The sequence below is a fragment of the Trichoplax adhaerens genome, genomic scaffold, assembly GCF_000150275.1.
Source record: "Trichoplax adhaerens TRIADscaffold_5 genomic scaffold, whole genome shotgun sequence".
Classification (NCBI taxonomy): domain Eukaryota; kingdom Metazoa; phylum Placozoa; class Uniplacotomia; order Trichoplacea; family Trichoplacidae; genus Trichoplax; species Trichoplax adhaerens.
In genome coordinates this window covers 1,272,193-1,283,807 of record NW_002060947.1, presented here as the reverse complement: position 1 = coordinate 1,283,807, position 11,615 = coordinate 1,272,193, and the positions used below count along the sequence as shown (strand labels likewise).

The 11,615-nt window shown below is 31.0% G+C and overlaps 2 protein-coding genes across 2 annotated transcripts; both read right to left on the bottom strand.

Moving 5' to 3' along the window:
* Positions 1 to 316: 316 nt before the first annotated feature.
* Positions 317 to 9,604, bottom strand: TRIADDRAFT_56253 (uncharacterized protein; the record flags this gene model as incomplete). Its single annotated transcript, XM_002112303.1, has 19 exons — positions 317 to 423; positions 563 to 738; positions 843 to 967; positions 1,300 to 1,425; positions 1,520 to 1,598; positions 1,689 to 1,870; positions 1,995 to 2,094; positions 2,224 to 2,312; positions 2,402 to 2,616; positions 3,703 to 3,802; positions 3,919 to 4,002; positions 4,224 to 4,297; positions 4,842 to 5,081; positions 5,657 to 5,713; positions 5,794 to 5,847; positions 5,922 to 6,082; positions 6,130 to 6,171; positions 7,381 to 7,477; positions 9,430 to 9,604. The coding sequence occupies 19 exons, from the start codon at positions 9,602 to 9,604 to the stop codon at positions 317 to 319; spliced, it is 2,283 nt and encodes a 760-aa protein (XP_002112339.1).
* A 776-nt stretch (positions 9,605 to 10,380) lies between these two features.
* On the bottom strand, positions 10,381 to 11,524 carry TRIADDRAFT_56252 (uncharacterized protein; the record flags this gene model as incomplete). Its single annotated transcript, XM_002112302.1, has 3 exons — positions 10,381 to 10,548; positions 11,107 to 11,196; positions 11,393 to 11,524. The coding sequence occupies 3 exons, from the start codon at positions 11,522 to 11,524 to the stop codon at positions 10,381 to 10,383; spliced, it is 390 nt and encodes a 129-aa protein (XP_002112338.1).
* Positions 11,525 to 11,615: the final 91 nt, after the last annotated feature.

Genomic DNA, 11,615 nt, shown 5'->3' with positions numbered 1-11,615 from the left:
ATGTGAGATTGATATGATAATCTAATAGCTAGAGACCAGCTCACATCTTATTAATTCATTATCCATGTATCATCAAAAATGATACTGAAACTTCAGCTGAGAATGCAACACTTCATTCAGAACCCGAAAGCTTAATGACTCTGTCGCCACCATTATAATTTTCTTAATAGTAACTACTAGCTTATGTTATTGGGACTAATAATATGCCATCAGTATATGGAATATCGTTATATTAACTACTAAAAACTAGGTAAGATGAAAACATCGAAGAAAGTCAGTAAACTGTTCAAGACTTATCATGAAATTTAGTTTCGATTTACTTATTATCTTTACTGGATGCAAACTGGATATCGAGAATATTCTGTGATGCTGCACAAATTTTTTCGTCCTTATGATTGATTAGAGCCTTTATTTTGGTAATTCCTAAGCGATATAAATCAGTAGAGGTATAGTCATTCCAATTTATTTGATTATCATAACTGTCGACAGACTATGGGATATTAAATGCTTCAACTGTAAGCTAAATTATTAACGCTGCGTTTAAGTCTACATAATAAGATACCTCCTATTTCTTCAAGATAGCTTAGAAATTCATCAGATATCTTATCAATTTCTACCGATTTGCTACCAGTGGTAACCATTTTACTTAAGGCTTGCACCGAGGCTCGTACAACTTCAGTATTTGATATGGTAAGTACATCACATAGAAGTTTAAGGACTTTATGATCGACGAAATTTCTAATATAACAAAGGGAAATCAACGAATTAACCGCGTATCAAGTCTTATTAATTTAGCTCTCCCAATAAACGCACACAAAATCTTAATCTGTCGATGTTCTTACTTAATTTGTTTAGTGCTTGCTTCGATTAAATTAGCATAAACCAATACGATTTCATTTTGGGTTTTAGCATCGACCGTATCCCGTATCATGAGAAGTTTAGGAGAAATATTAGCATCAAGTACTGCCTAGTTTGATAAAAGTAGCAATAATTTTAAATTTCAATCATCTTATGTAAAGTAATTAACAGTCCGATAGTTGTTCCGATGCAACATATTTTTAAGTTTATTTTTGACTTATACCGCAGTAGAATATAATAATTGATGGAAATATCGTAGGCAAATATTGATTATGTTATAGACTGACACATTATAAGAATGATAGAATGAGTTGAATTAGACACAGTACTTAATTTATTGATAATGGTTTATTTTAAAATATTAAGAAGATAAAATATTTAATTTAAATTATATTACTGAAAATACTCTGTTTGAGCTTCAATCTCAGCCTATCCAATTACCTGAGCTTGGCTGTTATTGCCAGCTGCAAAATTCGATAATATTCGACATGTTTGCATTTTAATAACGTCATCTGATGAATCCAGTAGATGTAAAAGGCTTGGCAAGACCTGGGCATCAATCAGTGTCTATAAAGACACAAAACTATAATTTATAACTTGTGATGGAATACCATCTAACTTATTATGTTGATAGCAGGGATAGGATTTTAAAATGCTTTACCTGGATCTGCGATTCAGTGCCAATAGATATATTGTTCACTACCTTCAAGGAAGTAGATTGAACTATTTCATCTTCATGTCTATATTTTCAGGATAGATCAAGCTTTTAGAATTACTGATGTCTGCTAAAAATTCTCTCTGACCTGTGTGAACTGTTTTGCTACTCTTACCGCAATAATTTTATTAAAGGTTCGCATGCTCCAGCGTTAACAACAGCTCCTATTTGATAATGGACAGGCATATAAATCTCGATACCATCTGCTAGATTGGATAAAGCCGTGCAAGTGTCAATTAAAACTTCATTATCTTCATGAGACAACAGTTTCACTAGGATTGGCAGTGAAGTAAAAGCCTACGTATGAAATAAAGCATATTGTATTCATTTAATTTATCCAATATGCAGCAACTGGTGAGACGTTATAATTACATATTTTAGTGCCAATCTGATGCTTTCTATATTCATCGTAATCACCTACCTCATCCATGTCCGGCATACGATGAAAGCTTAGGCAAAGATTTGAAAGCGCCCATATTGCATTACGTAATAAGGGTAAACTTGGATTGTTTTTAATTAATCTAAATGTTTGTAAACTATCTTTTAGAGTACGATGAAGAATTAAGCTAAAATTCTTTATTTCTACTTCTGTAAGTGCTATCGAAAGGTTTATGCCGAAAACGATCACTCTATCTCGGTATAAAATTTACTTTAGCAAAGGTTCCATAATCTCGAGCTCTATTAGGTAATCACGACATTGGGTACTTTCACTAGCCATATTTCCTAAAGCCCAAACTGACTACGATGCATAGAGGTACAGATGACAAAATGCCGTGATATTTATCTATCATAGCGACAATTATTCTGATTGGAATACTATCAAAATACCTGCTCTTGAATATCAGTATTGCTGCTAGAAAGCAATTCGATTAAAAAAGGTGCAGAACCAGCTTGCAAAACAGTAGCAGTTTGGATAGATGACCCAGAGGAAATAATTGCGATAATTGACGTGGCTTCCAGCTGAGCTTGTTGGCCATCATCGTTCAATAGATCGATAAGTCTTTCTATGATGTCTAAATCCAGGATATCTTGAACATATGGATCTGCAAATGAATTTAATATCAGTATACTATTTAATGTCGGATCTTATATACTTTCTTTACCACTTCAATGATATGGTAATGTCACAAAAGTAATCTTCGTGATATGTACTTTATTTCTATGTTACGTTCTATATTTGTTTATATCTGGGAAATGCTTATGGTCTCCTTAATTGTAACTTTAATGGATAACAGTTGATGTCTTATTAAATAATTCTTAATTTAGGATTAGATAGGCTAAGATAGTAATTGCCAACTAGCTTAACTGCATTATATCTATCACCTCCAAGGATCTTAAAGTTGAAAGTATAATTTCTAAGTTTAGAGAAAATATCATAGGAGAATAGCCTAATATGTGTTTATTAAACTATTATTAAGAATTGATTAATTTAATACTGATACAGTAAATTTGACAAAAAAAGACTGTGTTTAATCTGTATAGATACAGGCTCTTTAGAGTATTAATTTGGTTAATTTCTAATAGACGAGGTGACTTGTGTAGTTAATCTGGCTTTAGGTACCGAAACCTACGTAAACAGAGGCTTCGCCCATAATAAATTAGATTGTGATTTTCTAGATAGTTTGAAGGTCTCACGGTGCTAAACATTATCTGTCTGGGAATACTAACTGACTGGTAATCCAAAGAACAGTAGGGTAGAATAGAAAATACTCTCTCGACCCTTGTTGCAAGTTAGGGCTATTCCTAGCTCATAACTGGTGATGATTAGCCGTAAGAATTATTGGCGACTTTAAGGAGTTGACTTTAACAATATTGATTGGGAAGTAAATTGATTACTAACCATTCACAAATTTTATAAATTTACAAAAATTCACTCTGATTTTATGTTTTATGATATTTATAGAAATGTGTATAAGTACTGTTTCGCTGCCAGGATTGAAGAATTACAAATAGTAGACGTAGTAAATGCACGAAATATGAACTTTATAATATATTTGTCGCATTCTTGAAGTAAGGTTGTATACGCGGTGATTAGGGATTGCAATAATAGTTCGTCAGGTTTTGTAAATCAGCGCGAAAATACTAATTTGCTGTTTGACGTACTTAGGTAAATGCTATATCTTGTATACCTGCGTATAGTAGTTTTCGTAAACGTCGAGTAGCATCTAGAACAGTATCTGAATCATTTTTTTGAATACTATTCATGATAGATTTCAGCTCCTTTTCGCTCTAGAGTTACGTATAATTTAATTTTTAATAAAGGTATATTAATATTGAGATATTTTGTAAGCACTGAGTACCGTAGGAAAAGTTTAAAGTAACGGAGAAGAATCTTGTGTATTTACCTGAGTAGAAATTCTTGATGGCCTCTCGGATATAAATCCCACGCCGTCAACTACTGAAAATGTTTCATCTTGCAGTCTATTTAGCTACGGCATTTATAAATTATAATATCAGAATACTATTACATTGCTTATTGATCTAATGATTTCCGAAGCTGTTTTATAATATTGGCTTAGATTAATGTTTTATAGATAACGTTATCCTTGTAAAGACTACACTATTGAAGTTATTTGATACAATGCATGTGTCGGTGCTAAACCATAAATTTAATTTGCAGATAGGCCTGAATTCTGTTTCAACAGCTTACTAGCTTATTTCGTTTCCGTGTTCTTATTTCTAATCCTTTTCCTTGTATTGATCTCATTATCTGCCGATCGAAATCTATTTATAGTTTATAAGTACAAGATAATATTATTTAGAAGCACTAATTACGAATTTAACAAGCTGAAATAAAATTCCATCTTTGAGGTTTGAATGCACGCGTATAAGGTTTACAGAGCATATTGTAGGTGTTATACGTATAACATATAAATATATATAAATAAATAAATATAGCATTTAAGCTTGATCTGCATTTGCAGATATAGGATAGGCATTAAAGTAGATTTGGTAAAGTAGTAAGAAATAGCAGGTAACTTGTATTGCAATTTCTGTAATTTAATTTATCTTATACTTAGTATTGCAAGATGGATATTTCATCTTATTACTAAAATGCGATCCATATTGCTTAAAATCAATTTAATTGCGATCTGCTATTACACGATGATGTTTATTTAATACATGGCAAATCTTGTTCTTCCGGATATAAAACAAATATCAAGCTCTGTTGTTTATGTACTTTAGTATAATAGTTAGTGTGATTAATTAAGAAAACAGGAAAATACTAAGCCTTGGCATATGATTATTATCATGATTATTGTTTTACCTAAATGGTCTGACATATCTCCTCGATCAATGTTGATCAGTGCTTCGATAAGTCGATCAAATGTTGCATTTTCTGAATTATTTTGATACCAACGCTTCAAAACTGCCCTCGCTCTTTGATAATTCTGATCGTAGCTTTCGTAAATTTCATTGATATTGATAGTATTATCTAACTCTGCAGCAATATCTTGCCAAAATGAGCCAAGCTGATTGCAAATATCTACAAAGTAGCTTCGAGGATCTACAATCCAATTATTCGAATGTAATAAATCGATCTCGCATAACTTTTGCTGATTGTATTAATAAATTATAAGTTTAAAGCATGATGATAAGCTGTAAATACATGTTTATTCACCGCGATGTGGCTGATATTTAAATTATTCTGTAAATCTTTATTACTTCACAAATAAAATCTAAAGCAAATAGTGATAGCAACTAAAGTTCATAAATTACAGAATCCTGCCTACTAGTGTTATGCTCCTGCAATAGTGGCCCTAAGTTATTTAGAGCCAAAAATAAGACCCCATATTTAGAACATTATTTAGTTGTGGTTAGTGAGATTAGGTCGGCGATTTCGCTGATAAATAGAATTATAATGTGGTCACTCCGTGTTTTATTGTGGAATTATTCAATGTCGCTATAATTTTGAAATCTTTTCTGTTGTTGTGATAACGATTGATGCTAATAGTAGGTAGGTCTTATTAAGTGTGGATTGGATACTTTAAACAAAAGTATTGTAAATTGTCGTTATTGAAAGATTCTGATCATATCAAAGTTAAACTAAAATTTTCAAGACCCTGCTTTAAATTTTCTTACCTTCTGGACCGTATCCAATATCACTGGCCTCATAAATCTTTTCTTCATTCCTAGTCTCTTTATTAGTAGTATGATTATGAATATGTTCGTATGAAAAAATAAACTTAACTTTCCATCAGTATAACTTATCTACTTACCAGCTGTACTTTCTTTTATCATATTTAAGGCATTATATTTTTCATCTAGTATTTCTTAAGTCATGACATTATTGTAAATATCAGTTGATTATGAACGTGTTTTTTAAAACTTGAAGTCTAATTCTTACCATTACGATCGTATTCTTCTTCAGTCGGATTATATTCTGTTCCTTCATTCATATTTTCTTTATTGTCCGCAATTATCTTGTAGCTACTAACTCGTAGGTAATTTTGATTAAATCCCGAATGTAAAATCACCTTAAAATAAATATAAGAAACCAAATTGGCCCTAAAAAAACAATTATCAAGTGTTATTCAAGGATTTTAAAGGGTTACCTGTGGTTATAGTTCTCATTCGAAATAGCAGCTTTATATTTACTGATGGAATTTTTAAAAGATCTTTAATCAAAGTTGCATAGATATTAGATTGTTTTATGCCATTTAAATCGTTCTAATTGCTATTTACTTTGCTAAACTGTAAAATTAACTGGTAGATTTTTATTAGACCTAGGCTGTCATGCTTTAAACTTAGGAGACTTGTAGCTCTAAATTACTGTGGCCTGTTGACGATAGATTATAAAGTATGCTGTTTTCAATCGTAATTTAGGCAAAATACTGTGGAAGATGAATCTGACAGTGTGCTTTAAGTTGCTTTTCTAAATCAGATTTTAGCTCATTAAATATAGTTAGATTAAGATATTGCGATTTGCTTCTTTTCAAAGTGATTGATTTTTATAAGCACCGAATTAACTTTAGTATGATTCAACTATTTCCGATACAAAAATATTGAAAACCAAGCCTAATTTATAACGGATTCAATGATTAAGTTACTGTAATGCATAATTAGCTATATTTATGGACAAGTGCAGGACCCGAATACATGTTTGTAGCACTTAGTTGAATTTGTTGATTAGTTATATTTATCATTGATCAATTATAAATTGTTGTTTTTATTCTGCCTTGTTTCCATTGCTCTTTCTAGATAAATCATAACTTGCTTGTATCGTATATTAATCTTATTCCGCAGAACCTGCTTCATTAGTCTTCTAGCAGTCAGGGGTAAAGTCGGATTTAAAGATGCAAGAAATATTTCCATTTAAATTTGCGTTATATATTTAAATAATTCCAGCCGAAACATTAGTTAAAATTTTCTTACTTGCTTGCTATGATCTAACAAGTACAACTTCTAACCTCAATCTTTCTTTATCGCAGGAATTTGTGGAAAGATTTGCAGTAGTGATGATACACTATTCAAAGATAATAGTTTTGTCCCAGTCTCCAACCTAACCGCATGGACTACCCAACCAGAAGGAGAGATTTTGTTAAGAACTATCGATATTGTTAATGCTTAAAAATTACCAGAACATAATTAAGGTGAAACGATATTTAGCTTTGCTTAGTAGCTGATTACTAGCTGAAAATGATCTAGCGATGTTTTTAATGTTTGGGTACGTAACAAATATGGAATACTTTGCCAAAAACCACTTTTGCAAACTTGTAGTTAAATGATATTTAGCATTGCAATACGAATTAATTACTAGCTGAAACTAATCTGGCAATATATTCTAAATGCTTGAGCAGACTAACCACCGTAGAATACTTTTGCCAAAATGCTTGGGCACGCTAACTAACATGAAATATTTTTCTAAGATACTGCCACCATTAATCTTAAGAACTGGCCATTCTATTTCAGCGATGAAGGTAGATAATTATAATTTATTAATATATGCTTTCCGTGCCATGCCCAAAATTTCTTAATTTGCAAACTAGGCGTGAACTATTTACTAGGACTCCAATGGAATGCTCTTTTACGATGCTTAAATAATGCTGCGGTTGGTCATGTCAATCATCTCTTCAATAAAAGAGCTCAAAGTATAAATCTGCATATTATAAATGGTGCATAGTAGATATAGACAATCTTGGCAGGAAGCCTGTGTCTAGTAGAAAAATATCAAATGTTATGATTTGATTGATTATACATGCAATAAATCGCTTAATGATTTTGTAAAATTTCGATAATGACAACTTGATAAATTTCTTGCAGATTGGCTCCCTTATTTTAATTAGGTGATGCAATGAATTATTAAATATTTACCGAGCTAATGAAGTAAAAAGAAACTTTAATCTTAAAATTGCAGTAGTTTTAATTAATTTCTTTGGAAATCTTGCTCCAGCATAGTGGATTGAAGTTTAATATCAATTTAAAGCACAGCTATTGCATTCATTTATTTATTTTCGTCTTTAAACTCAAAGATGATTTACTAGCGAGGTAAGAATTTGATATAATACGAGTATAGTTTTCATTTCAAAAAATTTTTATCTATTACAATAGAACGAGTAAAAAAAAGTTAGCAAGTACGTTATGTTAATTTTGAATTTCTTGCTTAAAGTTGGGCTTTAGCATGGTGCAGATTACAGAACTTCGTTGTGAATATTAATGAGCTCATAGAATTAATAAGTGTGCTTAAGTTACTAGAAGATCTACTTATTGCATGAGTTTTTGCCTGTGATGAATAATATCTTAAAGTAGAGAAATTTTAATATTATGACAGTAATCAAAGTCGAAAAAAATTTATTTTTAGTATCTCCGAAGCTATATTTTTCTAATTGCATAATTACGAGTATTTAGATTTGATGATCATTGTCGCAATGGAAATATTAATATCGGTGATAACACTAGCGGTTATATTACATATTTTATTGTTTATCAGCTTTAGTGTATTTCATCACTTCAGAATGTGGTGATTTGGTCTCTAATGTTAACTTTCCATCAATTTTTCACTTATAGCAGAATACACAGTCAATAGTCTACCTGCAGTTTGCTTTAACGGTGGTAGATAAATCAAGGCTGCTTCTTTCTTACGAATTGATCATGGCCTGTAAGATCTTGCTCGCTTTAATCCGATACAATTTACTTTGTTTACTAAAGTTAACAAAACACTATCCTATCGTACGTATCTCTAGCAACATGTTCATTGTGACTTACAATAAACTATTCAAACTTCATGTCCTCTTAATCTGTAATATAGCTGTATTCATAGATTAGAAGAATATTTAGGTAGACTAAATTGTCATTGAAAATGAAAGAACAAATGAAATTAAAACATTTATCAAATCTAAGATCTGATTGATATGTAGTCAAAACTAATAAAATAATAAATTGATTACAGAAACTAATTAGAGCAATTTATTAACTAGATGACAATTATGTATCATCTTTTGCTTTTATAGGTATGACGATATGAATTTAATAAGCACCTTAGGTACATTAGATAGTCTCTAAGACAGTGCAATGGTTTTTCATCGCTTATTAAATTAAAAAATCTGTTTAAATCAAGCACTAATATCGACTGTCATTCAAATCTGATGAAAAATATCTCTCGCATATCGTTAAAGCTCTACCGACAATATCTTCATATCTTCATTTTCTTGAATATCTTCATTCTCTCGAATATGATTCAGGTTTACTATTCCTTGATGTAAAATAGTATTCATTACATCAAAGTACAAGTTAGATTTCACTTTATTTATTTTAGTTTTAATAAATACTGTTCCATGCGCTAACAAATATCTGATGATAAACTTATTAAAGCCTCTAAGTACTGTAAAATATTATAAGTAACGAAAGAAGTGTACCTCCGGCTAGTTCAAATAAACTTATAAACGGATTGGAGATTTGTTCTTCCTGACAAATTTTATTACCACAAATTAAAATATTTTGGATTCCATGCAAAGTCAGAGTTAGAAATTTCTTGTTGTGGATATTGACTTTTAAGGAATTTGATAAATATTGAATAAAGCCTTGATCCATCATATATGTGCCGTCAGCACATAATTTTGGCTACATTAAAAATTAACTTTCGAGACTGTTGTTTCACTTCGCGTCAATCCTGCTATATAGCGTCAGAGATTCAGTAAATTAATTTTTTGACCTTGCAAATGGGAAGTATTCGTCTTTTACCGATGTTATATTCTGAATCGCAAAAAGGATGCTTTCTTAAGTTTCTTTGCTGCAATTTCTGGCCAAATTTACCAATTTTTGCATAGTTTTAGGATTTATTATAGCCTATTAACCAAAATAGCTCAATTAAAGGAACTTTAGCGTATGCATATGAATTTCCATTAAATTAGTTGAGGGAAAACATTATTTGCGATTTCGTATACGACATAAATTTATTCTGCTGAAAATGCAATAGATCTTTTATTATAGTACTACCCAGACATGTTCATGCTTCGTACTAGCAGCTATATTGGAGAATATATAACAGAAGCGGTTTCTTTTGTCATCTTCGATAGTATCGAATAGATTTACCATAGTTTCGAATATCCCACGTTCGTATATAAAATATATTTTTATTAATTAATTCAATTCTAATTTAAGGTTTGTTATTGGAAGATTTATTAACATTATACGAGTGGGATATTTCACCCGATTTGTATCATCATTTTGCTCCGAAATTTAACAAAATAAGTCTAACAGGTGCGAGAATACTTCTCCCTTACCCTTACTCGGGCAATTCGCAAACACCATAGAAACATTAATACGGAATGCAATAGCTGTACTAGCTTTGAATTTTGTTATGTAATTTACCATATTAAATTGGTGAGAGGGGAATCTGCAATAACTTCGACAGTAAGTTCAGCCTGCTGATGGCTTCCTTGAATCATTAGTGATATTGCACGGATTGCATCTATTTTTGTTTCTTTATCCGATGCTGCTAGTAAATTGCGTATGGTCCTCAATACAGCACCAGGCTGGGGATAAAATTATAACGTAGATTTTTGATTATGATTACGTCGAAATATAGGGTAAAAGTTCAAGACTGGAATTAATTGTTTTACTAGTATTTCATATTTAGCAGTAAATAGAAAATTTGATTGCAAATTGTAATGTAAGGCGATTAATTCAGGGATTATATATTATTTTAATGATACTATCGCCCTAATTGAATAATAAGGTACAAAAATACTTCCTTCGTCTACATCCATCTATTTTCCATCACGCTAATTTGGTACAAGGGTATTAATTGTTAAAATGAATTATAGCTGACAGTAGGTTATTTTACACAGTTGATATGAATAATATCTGTTTTAACAGTAATCTAATATTTCGAATAGATGTTTACTAAGCAATAGACTATACAAATAGAAACCTTTAATACTGACATAGAAATATACAGTAATAGTATATTGGACTCTTTATTATGGTTAATATGATTAGATTTAGATAGAAATGGTTATAGGGTAAAAGTTGCAAACGGACTTTTAATGAATAAATACCAAATTAAAGAATTATAGCGAGGTTAAACTTACATATTTAAGAATGTGTTCCGTCTCCGCTATAGTAACAATTAATCTAGCTGTTTCACGTTTTATTCTAGGATTTTTGAAGTTTTTCGAATCCTGAAAACTAAATTTTAATAATATGAATAGATATCGCGATACTATAAATCAAACTTTTAAATTAAGCCAGGTGATATCACAGTTAAAAGGAATAAGCTCGGATCTATAACGAATTATGTTCTCGATAACGTATCATCACACTAGAATACTAAATACTTTTAAAGATATTTAATGTCCATAATCATCATTCACTCACTTCCAAAAATTCTTGCATAGAATTATCAAGTCCTTTGCGGGCCTCAGAACAAATTGATGATAAATTGTTTAACGCGCGAATTGCCTGAAATTTATAGCACAAATAGCGTATTATAGCAGGGCTAGGCTCCATTTTTAATTAAGTTACCGTCACACCGCTACTTGGAAATCGATATTGGCCGTGTACGTCAATTTTATTATAGTTGAAATAGCCCTGTTTTTAT